General features: G+C 48.8%; 1 protein-coding gene across 1 annotated transcript in view; it reads left to right on the forward strand.

The window, feature by feature from the left end:
- LOC104670457 (aldehyde oxidase 2-like) overlaps window positions 1–13,556 on the forward strand; it is an 80,688-nt gene that overhangs the window by 18,777 nt on the left and 48,355 nt on the right. The window contains 6 exon segments of the mRNA XM_030916339.1: window positions 3,159–3,310; window positions 5,231–5,324; window positions 6,810–6,919; window positions 9,016–9,200; window positions 10,509–10,692; window positions 12,755–12,847. Of these exon segments, the coding sequence (XP_030772199.1) occupies window positions 3,159–3,310; window positions 5,231–5,324; window positions 6,810–6,919; window positions 9,016–9,200; window positions 10,509–10,692; window positions 12,755–12,847 (818 nt within the window).

The following is a 13,556-nucleotide window of genomic DNA, read 5'->3' on the forward strand; positions in this document are numbered from 1 at the left end:
TATGTGAGTTGACTGCTCAGTTTGGTCTCTGCAGCCAAAGCAGAGGTAAAACAAACAATGCACCTTCCTTTAGGGCTCTTAAAATTAAAACATGAGTACCCTCTAGTGGCTTGCAGGAAAGTTTCCATGATTCTTGAACTTTTCCTAAGTCCCAGATGAGTGAAGGACACTGGCCGGGGTGGGGTGCACTGGAGCCAGATGTGTTCCCCACCAGCACACCCAGGAAATACATTTTTGCACAGCTGTAATTTTAACTTAAACATTTGTTTAAAGTTTGCATTCTCAACCATATCACCTACATGTTTGGCTCAGTATACATTTGATTTCTCAAAATTGTTAGTATCCAGAAGTCATTGCACGTGTATCCCATAGACCCATGAACCCCGAAAAGCATGGAGTTCCACTGAAATGCCCTTTCTGAGACCCAAAGTTAAAGTTCTTTTCACTTGCATTGGAAGAAAGATAGATTTTGTGACCAGAGATTGAATAAAATACGAATCGAACCACAGTAAGTAGAATGTTCTCAGTATAGCCTGGCAGAAAGTGTGTTGTGCCTAGCATGAGGTAAGGTGGTGATGTGTGCAATGGAAGTGGAATTCAGGCAACAGAGCAGACAGGGACACTTCACTCCCCTCTGGGGTTGAGCTGCCCTTTTCCATCTATGTCAAATAAGAGGTGGTGATGCTGGTCGATGTGATGCTTCTGACCTTTTTTTTTTTTTTTTTGAGACGGAGTCTCGCTCTGTCGCCCAGGCTGGAGTGCAGTGGCGCAATCTCGGCTCACTGCAAGCTCTGCCTCCCGGGTTCATGCCATTCTCCTGCCTCAGCCTCCCAAGTAGCTGGGACTGCAGGCGCCTGCCACCACGCCCGGCTAATTTTTTTGTATTTTTAGTAGAGACGGGGTTTCACCATGTTAGCCAGGATGGTCTTGATCTCCTGACCTCGTGATCCGCCCACCTCGGCCTCCCAAAGTGCTGGGATTACAGGCGTGAGCCACCGCGCCTGGCCGCTTCTGACCTTAATAATAATTATGTCTTTTTGTTTCTGGTTTCTGCCCTACTAATAAGGCTCTGGGTCTTCTCCTGAGGGAGAAGGAATTGTATGACCAAGAAAAAAAAAGCTTGGTTTTCCTAGCACTCCTGCAAAGATAAGGCAGGCCAGGATGTTCCAGAAGTTAAAGAACAGGCTCCAGTGAAACCTGTGATAAGGAAGCAACAGACCATCACTGATGGGTATGGGATGAAATTAGATCCCCTGTTACAGAGTGCATTTTAGGAGACGCTAAAACAGGAACAGGATGAGAACTCCAGGCTGAGACATTCCAGCGGGGAGAGATAGTTTAGATTTGTTTAGCATAAGGATAACAAGGAGCAGCTCATGGTTCCCTCATCAACTAAATTAGCTGAGATTACTGAGGCAGCGGGGTGTTGCATGAGTATGCTGGCAAGGTGGGGGAGGTGTCATGCCAAGTACATTCCTAATATTGATAAAATACAGCTATGTAGGAGGGTGAAACATTCTCAAAGATTAGTCAACAAGAGATAAATCACAGCCCAACCTGATAAAAACAGACTAACTGCAATTAGAACCAGCCCAGCTAGTAATGTCAAATCACTCTACATTAGCGTTTCATTCTGCAAACCCCAGGGTGTGAAGGATTAATTTTTAAAGACTGCCTAACTCATCTCCTGAGGGTTTGGGTGACTACTTCTCTTTTGAAGACTGATTTGAACCCTTTCATCCTTACTGAAGAAAAACCCTGAAGCTCATGCTAATATCCTGCCAATCCTCACAACTTATGACTCCAAAGGTTGTTGAAATTTTGAATTATTTCCTTGCCAGTTAGCAAATAACATTACTTCAGTCCTGCTAGATGCTCTCCCATTACTTCCCTGGACCCTTCCAGGGAAGTAATAGAGATGAGGGAGCCCCCAACTTCCTCATGCCCAGTAATGCTCAACATAAATGGCTGGGGCAGCTCCTTGCATGGGCCAATTGACCAGTGCCCCTCACAAAACTGATTGTTGAAGATTTTGAGTATCAGGTGCAAAACCTGAAGTCAAAGCATTATAGATTTTAGACAATGACCTGGGGAATTGAATGACCTTTGCCTTATTTTAATGTCATCTGATTTATCTCCCTTAATCACAAAGCAACTTTACATAGCTTCACCACAATCAGTCAGGAGGAGATCATGGAAAATTCTAGTAAGGTTTGCCACCTGCGAGTTTTTGCTGTCATTCCTTCTCTCTAGCCTCTATTTCCTTGTGTCTATCCAAAGAAGAGTGTGGACCAGCCCAGGGGATCTCACTCTGGCTGTGTAAAATATCTTGAAGCCTTTTAAAAAGCTGCAGGGATCCAGGCTGGGCGCAGTGGCTCACGCCTGTAATCTCAACACTTTGGGAGGCCAAGGCGGGAAGATCATTTGAGGTCAGGAGTTCGAGACCAGCCTAGCCAACATGGTGAAACACCATCTCTGTTAAAAATACAAAAACAGACCAGGCGAGGTGGCTCACGCCTACAATCCCAGCACTTTGGGAGGCCAAGGCGGGATGCTCACCTGAGGTGGGGAGTTCGAGACCAGCCTGACCAATATGGAGAAACCCTGTCTCTACTAAAAATACAAAATTAGCCGGACATGGTGGTACATGCCTGTAATCCTAGCTACTCAGGAGGCTGAGGCAGGAAAATCGCTTGAACCTGGGAGGTGGAGGTTGCGGTCAGCCAAGATCACACCATTGCACTCTAGCCTGGGCAACAAGAGCAAAACTCTGTCTCAAAAAAAAAAAGAAAAAATACAAAATTAGCTGGGGCCGTGGCAGGTGCCTGTAATCCCAGCTACTTGGGAGGCTGAGGTATGAGAATCACTTGAACCTGGGAGGTGAAGGTTGCAGTGAGCCAAGATTGCACCACTGCACTCCAGCCTAGGCAATAGAGTGAGACTCTGTCTCAAAAAAACAAACAAACAAACAAACAAAAGCAGAGATTCTAATTGAATTAATCTGGGAGTGGGGCATCTGTGCTGTTTTTGAGTTCCCAGCAATTCTCTGTGAGCCAATGTGGATACTCACTGCAGTGGCCAAACACTGAGGTCCTGGTGCCATGATTATAATTCGGTTGCTCCTCTTATGTCACCAGTAAAAACAAGTTGCTTTCCAGGACTGACAATAGGCGCTGGCTGCAGCCTGGCCCAGATGCAGGACATCTTGGCTGAGAGGATAGCTGAGCTCCCAGAGGAGAAAACACAGACGTACCGAGACCTCCTGAAGCACCTGAGGAGTCTTGCAGGCCAGCAGATCCGGAATATGGCAGTATGTTCCCTGGTTCAATCACTGGGCACACCGCACCTATTTCTGAACCTCACTAAAATGTTGGGATATGCACTGGCAGAATCAGTATGCAAAATGGTCTCAGCAGATTGAAGCAACAGGCGCAGTAAAAGTTTAAAATTAATAAACATATTTAATAAATATATTTAAGAAAAAACTATAGGCCAGGAGCAGTGGCTCACACCTCTAATCCCAGCACTTTGGGAGACCAAGGCGGGTGGATCTCTTGAGGTCAGGAGTTTGAGACCAGCCTGGCCAACATGGTGAAACCTGTCCCTACTAAAAATACAAAAAATAGCTGAGCATGGTAGTGCACGAGTGTAATTCCAGCTACTCAAGATGCTGAGGTGGAAGGATTGCTTGAACCCAGGAGGTAGAGGTTGCAGTGAGCGGAGATCATGGCACTGCACTCCAATCTGGGCAACAGAGCAAGACTTTATCTAAAAAAAAAAAAAAAGAAGAAGAACTATAAGTCAAGCTCAAAAGAGTGGCTAAGCATCCACTAATCACAGGTGAGAAAAGGATGTTATGGTTTTGCTAGTTTCATGACAAGCTTGTCCATGAACTTAGTTTCATCTTAGGCTGCATTAACAAAAGTAGAGTATCTAAAACAAGGAGGGGGTAGCCTTCTCTACTCTGGACTGTTCAAACCACAGCTGGAGAAAGATGGTCAGATCTGGGAGGCATACTTGAAGATCTGGTTGATTTTGACCTCAAAAGAAAGGAAAAGAGACAAAGTTAGGTTTTCAAAACACATATGCTCCTTCCCCTGCATACCCTCAATTGTATAGCAGAAATCTTTGGGATATGGAAAATCAGGGAGGGCGTGATTCCTTTAAAACAGCTCTCAAGCGATTCCAAAATGTTCTCTCCCAAGTCAGGAACTCTGGTGAGGAGAAGGTGGTGGGAGAATGAGGGACTGGAAACCACCCTAAAAAGAGGACTAGGGGTGGGATAACAGGCAAAGGGAACATGAGAGCTGTCTTGGACTATGTCTAGACTCCTGAGGTCCGATGTGTTATTAATATGAGCAGAGAGTAGAATAATAACCGACAGATGAGGGTCCAGGGAGCCAGATTTCAGCTCAGGAGAAACAAACAAACAAAAAAAAAAAATGTAAAATGGAGCTGCTCATAAAGGAATGAGGATTTCCTGTCCTCACCTGTGTTCCAGCCCAGACCACTGCAACTGGGAGGTCACCGTAGATTCCTTCCCTATACTGGGAGGAGAATCTTGAGTTCAATGGCCAGTCATTTCCGTCCCAAATTCTGAAATGCTACAGGTTCCATCAGATCTGAGTGAGGGCTCCCAAAAAAGGGTGAAAGGGCAATTCTCTGTCCAACTGTGTGGATGCCTCAGAACACTGACACAGCCCATGTGAAGTCTTTTTCAGAAGCCCACGAGAGATGAGGCTGTGCACCAAGGCAAGATGGCACCTGTGTGGCCAACACCATGGCCATCTTCACTGTGGCCAGGGCTGAGTGGGGTGGCTCAGAATAGGCCACTGAGCCTCCCTGCTTGAATCTGAATCCCAGGCCTGCTCCTTCCTAGCTGGAGACATTGGTCAAGTTTCATAATTTCTCTGTGCTTCAGTGTCTTCATCTGTAAAATAGGGATAACGACACCCACCTCACTGGTTGTGTGTCAGGGGTTAGACAGCGTGTGGAACACACCGGGGTTAGGTAAGTGCTAGGCACCCTTGAGTCCTCTTCCCATCCAAAGAAGCCAGTGGGAGGGGCCCTCCCTGACAAGCTGAACCCATGCCCTCTGCAAAAGAGAGAAAGACTGAACTGACTGAGATTCCTCTTGACCCTTTCATGGCCACTAAGAAGACCATGGGCAGGTGCCTTCGGGGTAGAGAAGCTGAGAGATAGAATGGCTGAGCTGTAACTCTCTCCTTAGTCCTTAGGGGGCCATGTGATAAGCCGGCATTGCTGTTCAGACCTGAATCCATTTCTTGCTGTGAGCAACGCTACCCTCAATCTGATTTCAGCAGGTAAGCTGCCTCCGAACGCTCTGAACAGCACCCGGAGATCTTTTGTCTTTTTTATTTATTCTTTTAAGGAATTGCTTTAAGTCAGAGCCCAAGTGTCTGGTTCTCAATTCACCATGGGGTGCCCAGATCATGAGGGAGGGTGCACTGATCCAAAAGGCAGCTGGTGTTTCCTTCTGACACCACACACACACAACCTGGAGCCACACACTCAGGTAGCTCACATGTTCACCCACGTGTCTTGCTTGATCAGTAAACACCAGAGGTGACGTGCAGAGGCTAAGCTGAGGGTGAGGTTGCAGTGTGCACCCTCCCTATGGGCCAAGGGACTGCTCCCTGCTACCCCGTCCTCATCATGGGCTCCCTCCGCCAACACACAGTCCGAGGCCCCCACACAGTGCCCTCAAAGTTGTCTCCCCACCCTGCAGTTGTTGTGTAAGAAGCTACAAGGCTGGTGAGGACACATAGTGGACGTCCACACAGGTCATAGTGGGCCCCTGGGAAGGGGTAGACAGTGATGGATTTTAATTGCTAGCTGAGAGGAATGTTCCCTTGGAGTGGCTGCCCACTAAACCTCCCTTTCATCTCCCCAAGCGCCCAGCACACTCACACTGCCCCCAGCTGCCCCCACCCCCAGATACTAATACCCAGTTGACTGGATGCAACTACATGCCAGGCTGTGCTGGGGCGTTGGTCGTTACCATTGCCTGAAGGTCTGCTTTCCCAGCTCAGCTAGAGTCATCTCCATCCGGAGCACAGCCCCAGCTCCAGTGAAAGCGGTAGATCAGCTTGCTGGCCCAGCAGCAGGGAGGGGCCAAGCAGAGATCAACCGTGGGAGCCTCCTTCGGGGCACCCTGCCTCCTAACGAGCATACCTCCATTCCAACCAGCACAGTGCTCACTGTGCCAGGGATCAAACGCATGTCACAGTCCCCAGGCCGTGGTTTGACCTCCTCACTGCACTCCTGTGGGCCAGAGGGCACAGCTGTGGTCACCAAGAGGGGGTAACTGGGCTAGAAGGAGGTTTCAGAATTTTTCACTTTGTTTTTAAAGGTGTACGTGTCTGTCTCAAGAGCTGACAACAGCAGGAAGAACAAAAGGCAAAGTCAGTGGCTTGAACTGAATTGAATAGTTAAAAGTGAAAACAAACTGTGTGTTGGCTTCAAGTTGTTCGCTTAACAAGGGTTCGTAAGTGACCATAAGCTCTGAACAGGTTCTGTGTAGTTAACCACAGGCCCAGTGAGCCTTCGAGGCAGAAGAGACCCCAGTTCACATAGCACATATGCTGATGAGAGAATAGTAATGTCACGACGGTGCCACCGCCTGGGACCCCATGATGGGACCCTGTGACTTTGCCGTGGACTCAGACCTCAGCCTTGCTCTCTGTAGAGGAAGCTGGCCTTTCCTTCTCCACTGCTGACATTTAAAAGAATAGAATAATCTTGCTCTCCTTGTTGTGACTGTGCAGAAATATCATTCTCTTCCACAGAAGGTACGCGGCAGATTCCTCTAAATGAACATTTTCTTGCTGGGTTGGCAAGTGCAGACCTTAAGCCAAAGGAAATTTTGGAATCTGTGCATATCCCGCACTCTCAAAAGGTCAGAATTCCGCTGGTTGCTTTTGAGGGTGGTTTTTCCTTTTTCATAACTGAGTCCAGTCATCTTTAGAAATCTAAAAACAGATGGAAAGAAAATAACTCTGCCCTGCAAACCTGTTTCCTGTCCAACTGCGGATTGGGCCAGCACCAAGGCTCTCCAACAGCCAAGAGCAGGCAGCTCTGGGTGTGGATGTGGGGCTGTTGCTCTAGCTGCAGGGTGGAGCCTGCTGAGGGCCTGTGGTCACACCACCACGCCCCTCATGGCCACAAGTTCAAGCTCTCAGGCTGTGGAATGGAGCGTCTCTAACTGACCCACAGCGAGATGGGGGCTAGGGCTCACTGTCCCATACCCCACTCTAGCCAATAGTTCATGCGCGCAGGAGGGCCTCTAGATGTTTGCTAACTCAGAATCCCTGCGGCTGATGTGGCCACCCAGCCAGCTATGGGGTTGACCTTCTGTCCTCACTGCCTGCTCCCTGTGCCTCTGCTAAAGGTGTACCTGAAACCAAGAGGATAGTCTTCCCAGAAAGAGGCAATGCAACACACACCCACACACACCCTAGCTCAGCCTCCGAAGTCCTGGAGAGGAGCAGCCAAGACTCTGGGGCACCAGGATGATGAGGATGGCCCACTCCCCATCTGGGGCCTTCTACTACAGTAGCAGTAGTGTTCTTCTACAGGAGCATTGGTCGTTACCATTGGCTGAAGGTCTCTGCTTTCCCAGCTCAGCCAGAGCCATCTCCACCTGGAGCACAGCCCGGCTCCAGCCAGGGCAATAGATCAGCTTGCCGGCCCAGCAGCAGGGAGGGACCAGGCAGAGATCAACAGTGGGGGGCTCCTTTGGGGCACCCCTGCCTCCAACAACCATGCCTACATTCCAACCAGCACAGCTCTGACTGTGCCAGGTGTCTTGTTAGATTGTGTCTGTGTGATTAATTAGTAGCTCCAAAAGCCGGGGGGCAGCCTGGTTATGGAGGGAGTCATAAGTTATGCTTTCAGCCATGTGTGATCTGCATTAGTTTTTCCTTTGGAATGGAAACTTCAAAATGTGTTCCCATTTAAATTCATGAAAAGGCAGCAGACGGAAAAATAAGCCCACTCAAACATGTGCACCCTTGGTGGCAGCACAGACGGAAATGCACAAAGGGGCACAGGCCATCTTCGTGGACCCCACCTTGGCTCACCAAAGGTCATGGCGCCAAGGGGTCAGCTGGGGCAGCCATCACCTTTTGACTCTTCCTCCTGACACAAGATTCCCTAGCCACTATTGGAAAGCTTTGCTCGGCTCCCTTTTGTGCTTTACCAAGTGGAAAAGTGAACATTTCTACAAGCCAAGCAATGTGGTGGGTCTCCTTTGTGCTTTTAGCAAATCACCTTTAAAAGCCCCTGCAGGCTGGGCGCGGTGGCTCAAGCCTGTAATCCCAGCACTTTGGGAGGCCGAGGCGGGCGGATCACGAGGTCAGGAGATCGAGACCATCCTGGCTAACACGGTGAAACCCCGTCTCTACTAAAAAAATACAAAAAACTAGCCGGGCGAGGTGGCGGGCACCTGTAGTCCCAGCTACTCGGGAGGCTGAGGCAGGAGAATGGCGTAAACCCGGGAGGCGGAGTTTGCAGTGAGCTGAGATCTGGCCACTGCACTCCAGCCTGGGTGACAGAGCGAGACTCCTTCTCAAAAAAATAAATAAATAAATAAATAAATAAATAAAAGCCCCTGCATTAGGAGGGTTCCGCCACCCTCATGAGGAAAAGGCATCTGAAAACTGGAGGGAATGGCCCCTCGCAATGCCAGCACATGAATGGTTGTCCAGGAGTAAGTTCCCACAGCATCCTGTGCAGAGGCATCCTGGCCTCCGAGGGAGAGTGCGCGGTGATCCCTGTTCCTTGAGGGTGTCCAAGGCCTTGAGAATGGGACTTGGGGAGGACGCTATTCTCACTTTGAACGAGAAGGCAGTCAAGGTGTCCTCTAATTGTGCCAACTGTCTTTGGTGTCTTGTTAGATTGTGTCTAAGTGATTAATTAGTGGCAACAAGACGCATAAACCTCGTTCTTAGTTTTGACATATCAGATAACCCCAAATGGTTTTTGTCTCCACAGTGGGAATTTGTGTCCGCCTTCCGACAGGCTCAGTGCCAGCAGAACGCCTTGCCCCACGTGAATGCTGGCATGCGAGTCCTTCTCAAAGAAAGCACAGACAGCATTGAGGATCTGAGCATCGCCTGTGGAGGGGTGGGGGCTGCCACCATCAGTGCACACAGATCCTGCCAGCTGCTCCTCGGGAGGTAAGCCAAGAGCCCGCACCCTGAGGGGGAAGCTTGCTGTTAAATAAAACAAGTGGAGATCTGTCTCTGGCAAGCATCAGTAAAGCCCTGGGAAGGTGGAAACTCTTACATGAAAATCACTGCTTGTTCTTTCTGTCATTTTACTGAATGAATTAAACCTTATTTGAATTTGATTAATTGGATGCCACTCTTTGGATGAGGTATACAACAAAAATGACCTGGCCTGAATTCAGCCAGCAGGTGATTTTTCCCCATCTGCGCTCATTCTCTTATACAGATCAAGAGCCTAGCCGTCCTGGTGCCATGGCTTATGCCTATAATCCCAGCAATGTGGGAGGCCAAGGCAGGAGGATTGCTTGAGCTTGGGAGTTCAAAACTAGCCAGGGCAACAAAACGAGACCCCATCTCTACTATATATATGTTTTTTTTTTAATTAGCTGGGAAGGTGGCATGCACCTGTAGTCCCAACTCCTCAGAAGGCTGAGACAAGAGGATCACTTGAGCCCTGGAGGTTGAGGCTGCAGTGAGTAGCCATCATGCCACTACACTCCAACCTAGGTGACAGAGCAAGACTGTGTTTCAAAAAAAAAAAAAAAGTCTAGCAAACCCACACTGGGCAGTGTCCAAGCAGCACCTAAGGCTCCCACCATTACATGCACTCTATTTCTTCCTCAGTGAAGTCAGTCTCCAAGTCTGAGTCCTGTTCAGTTCACAATGGAATCGGCCCTAGTGGTCTGTTTTGTTGTTGTTTCTGAGATGAAGTCTCACTCTGGCACCCAGGCTAGAGTGCAGTGGTGCAATCTCAGCTTCACTGCAACCTCCGCCTCCTGGATTCAAGTGATTATCATGCTCAGCCTCCCAAGTAGCTGGAATTACAGGTGTGCACCACCACACCCAGCTAATTTTTGTGTTTTTAGTAGAGATGGGGTTTCACCATATTGCCCAGTCTGGTCCCAAACTACTGGGCTCAAACAATCCAGCCGCCTCGTCCTCCTGAAGTGCTGGGATTACAGGCATGCGCCATCATGCCCAGTCTGCTCTGCTTATTTAATAGTTGGTTCTAGCATGTCTGGCTCTGGAACGTCCTCATGTTCAAGTTGCAATGAAAGAGGTCCCATTCTCACCCTGCCATGACCCTTGGGCCACTCGATGCAGCCTCCCCAGGCCTTGGTTTCCCTAAGCAACTTGATTAGGTGATTTCTGAGTTTCCAGAGGTAACTCTGGGGTCTCTAAAAGGTCACTATCCCACATCACGCCATGCTAGAAACTGCCCTCTAACCAATTCCTTCCTGCCTCTGACCCTCCCAGGCACTGGAATGAGTTGATGCTGGATGAGGCTTGCAGGCTGCTTCTGGATGAAGTCTCGCTCCCAGGCTCAGCCCCAGGTGGCCGGGTGGAATTCAAGAGGACCCTAGTCGTCAGCTTCCTCTCCAAATTCTACCTAGAGTTTCTGCAGGAACTGAAGAAGCTGGTGAAGCTGTTCTCTGTGCCTGTGGGTGCTCTCGTGTATTCGCTGGCTGGGGCTGCTGAAACAAAGTAGCACAGCCTGCCTGGCCTGAACAATAGAAACATGTTCCCTCACAGTTCTGGAGGCTGGAAGTCCTCAACCAAGGCGTCAGCAGGCCTGGCTCCCTCTGAGGGCTGTGCAGGGGACTCTGCCCCTGCCTCTCCTCTAGCTCCTCCTGGTTTGCTGGCAATCTTGGGCACTCCTTGGCTTCTAGAAGCATTACCCTGATCTCTATCTTCACATGAAGTTCTCCTGTGGGTACCTCTGTGTCCAAATTTCCGCTTCTCACAAGGGCATCAGTCATATGGGATTAGGGCCCATCTTAAGTACCTCATTTTAACTTGATTACCTTTGCAGTAAAGGCCCTGCCTTATTTGGATAAGGCCACATTCTGAAGAACTGGGGCTGGAGTGCTGGGAATTCAACACGGATATTTAGAACAGACACAGTTTGACCCATAGCATCTGGCTCTTATGTGTTCCCTGCACCCATAAGCTCACAGCTTTCCCATCACTTTGGCAAACTGTCTTGTGCACAGCCTGTGCCATTACCTGTCACCTGCACTGAGTCAGGCCTTGTCAGTTCCCAGCCAGCCCTCCTCCTGGGATCCAGCCCTGAGGGGCTACCTGAGGCTCATGATGCCAGACTCTCTGCAGTCCGCAAATGTTGACTGCGTGCCCTGAACACTGAAACACGCAGTCCGTGATGTCCGTGCTGCCAGTGTGCAGTTTTTTCTTTTAAAATCACCTTCATTGAAGTGTAATTTACACATCATAAAATGCACCTATTTAAATTCAGCACATGTTGACCAATATTTATATCTATGTAGCTACCACCTCAAATTTTTCAATATCCCAAAAAGTATCCTATGCCCCCTTGTGTCACCATCTTGCCCCTGACCCAGGCAACCACTAATCACTTTGCTGGCACTAGAGATTCATTTTGCCTCTTCTATAATTTTATTATCAACCTAAAACATAAAATAAAATTTTATTTTCAAAACAACCAAAACTGCCCAGGCATGGTGGCTCACACCTGTAATCCCAGCACTTTGGGAGGCCAAGGCAGGCTTGGGCACAGTAGTTAGAGACCAGTCTGGGCAACCTGAGGAAACCCCATCTTTACAAGAAATGGAAAAATTAGCTGGCCATGGTGGCACATATCTGTAGACGCAGCTACTTGGAGGCTGAGTTGGAAGGATCTCTTGAGCCTGGGAGGTCAAGCCTGCAGTGAGCCGTGTTTGTACCACTGCACTCTAGCCTGGGCAACAGAGCAAGAGCCTGTACAAAAAAAGAAAAAAGACCAAAACCTGATGCGTATGCTAATGTTTAAATAGCTTTCCAGATTTTTCTGATTGTAAACTTTTGGAATAGGCTAAGCAAAGCAAAACATATTATCTCTCTCTTTCTTTCTCTCTCTCCTTCTCTCTCTCTCCACCCCTCCCCTGACCATGATTACAACTCTCACCCTACCTTGTACTCCCTGTTCCCCAACCACAGCTAACCCCAATAGCCCACTGTTCTAAGGTATCTGATTTTCACAGACTTGGATGAAGACCCTCATCAACCGCACTCACCAGGATAATCCTTGCTGCCATTTAATTTCTGAATCAAGACACCTGACAAATTTCAGTGACACCCAGAGCAGCCTTCCTACCGCTACCGCTCTCCCGGGAGAGTTGAGTTCCTGAGAAAAGCAATCCGGCTTTGAGTCCTTTTGTGTGCAACGGATGCCTGCTTATTCTGGGATGGCTTATCTAGCCATTTTCCTTGTTTCTCCTCCTGCCTCTGCCCACGCTCTCTGGCAGGCCTCTCCCTCCTCAAGGTGGCTTGAGGATCAGATTCCAAGCAGTCATTCAGGGTCCTCATTATCTGGAGGGAGGAGGGAAACAAGAAACATTCATAAAACATGAAGCCGGGGCAGGTAGTATGGGCCGTGGTTATGCATGCTATGCTGGATACATTAGCCAAGTCAGTTTCATGTAAACCAAAGCCCAGTTTGACCGTAGCTAACCAGCTTATCTTTATTGTTTTGAACCATTTTTCAGGACAGCCGTCATCATTCTGAAGTTTCAGACCAATTCCTAAGTGCTCTCGAAGATTTCCTAGTCACAATACCCCAGGGAGTCCAAACGTACCAGGTCAGTGAGTTTGATTTAACTGAAACCTGCAAACTAGAGCTGTGCTGAGCGAACAAGCTTTTTCAGAGCTGTGGTTTCAGGTCTGACGTTCTAGTCATTGCCAGCGCAATGACTCTTTGCTTAGTCTGCATCAGGGAGACGCTGGAATCCTGAGGTCAGGCCCAAGCTGCTGCTAGATGAACTCAAGGCTGAACCATCCAGCTAATCTACAGTCTAATCATTATAGTCTCTTCAAAGTGATATTCTTTGGGCATTTGTTTGATATTTACTCAGAAGAGCAGCCGAACCGGAAGGTTCAGCCCCTAGCTCTGATTGCAAATGTTTAATCTCCAGTCAGCAAACAAGAGCCCTGCAAGTAACTGAACTCACCCTTCTGGCAGGACAGTTTAGACATTATGGATTCTTGCTATAGCACAACCCCTCTCCCACCCCACCTCCACACACATGCACACACACAGACACACACACACACACACACACACACACACACACACAGAGCTTCCCTGAGAGGAGCTCCAGAATAAACACTATCTACACCTCCTTACAGCCTAGTGATGTTTTTATGCCACTCCAAAGGGCAGCTAGGACACCTTATTCTGGATCCGGGGGGACTCCGTTACCATCCCCCAAACCCTGTGCCAGAGGCCCCAGTTAAGTCCATACCTGGGCTTCTGACATGGATTGTAGTGTCCCAGCTTGGGAACTGTAT

The sequence above is a fragment of the Rhinopithecus roxellana genome, chromosome 14, assembly GCF_007565055.1.
Source record: "Rhinopithecus roxellana isolate Shanxi Qingling chromosome 14, ASM756505v1, whole genome shotgun sequence".
Taxonomy (NCBI): domain Eukaryota; kingdom Metazoa; phylum Chordata; class Mammalia; order Primates; family Cercopithecidae; genus Rhinopithecus; species Rhinopithecus roxellana.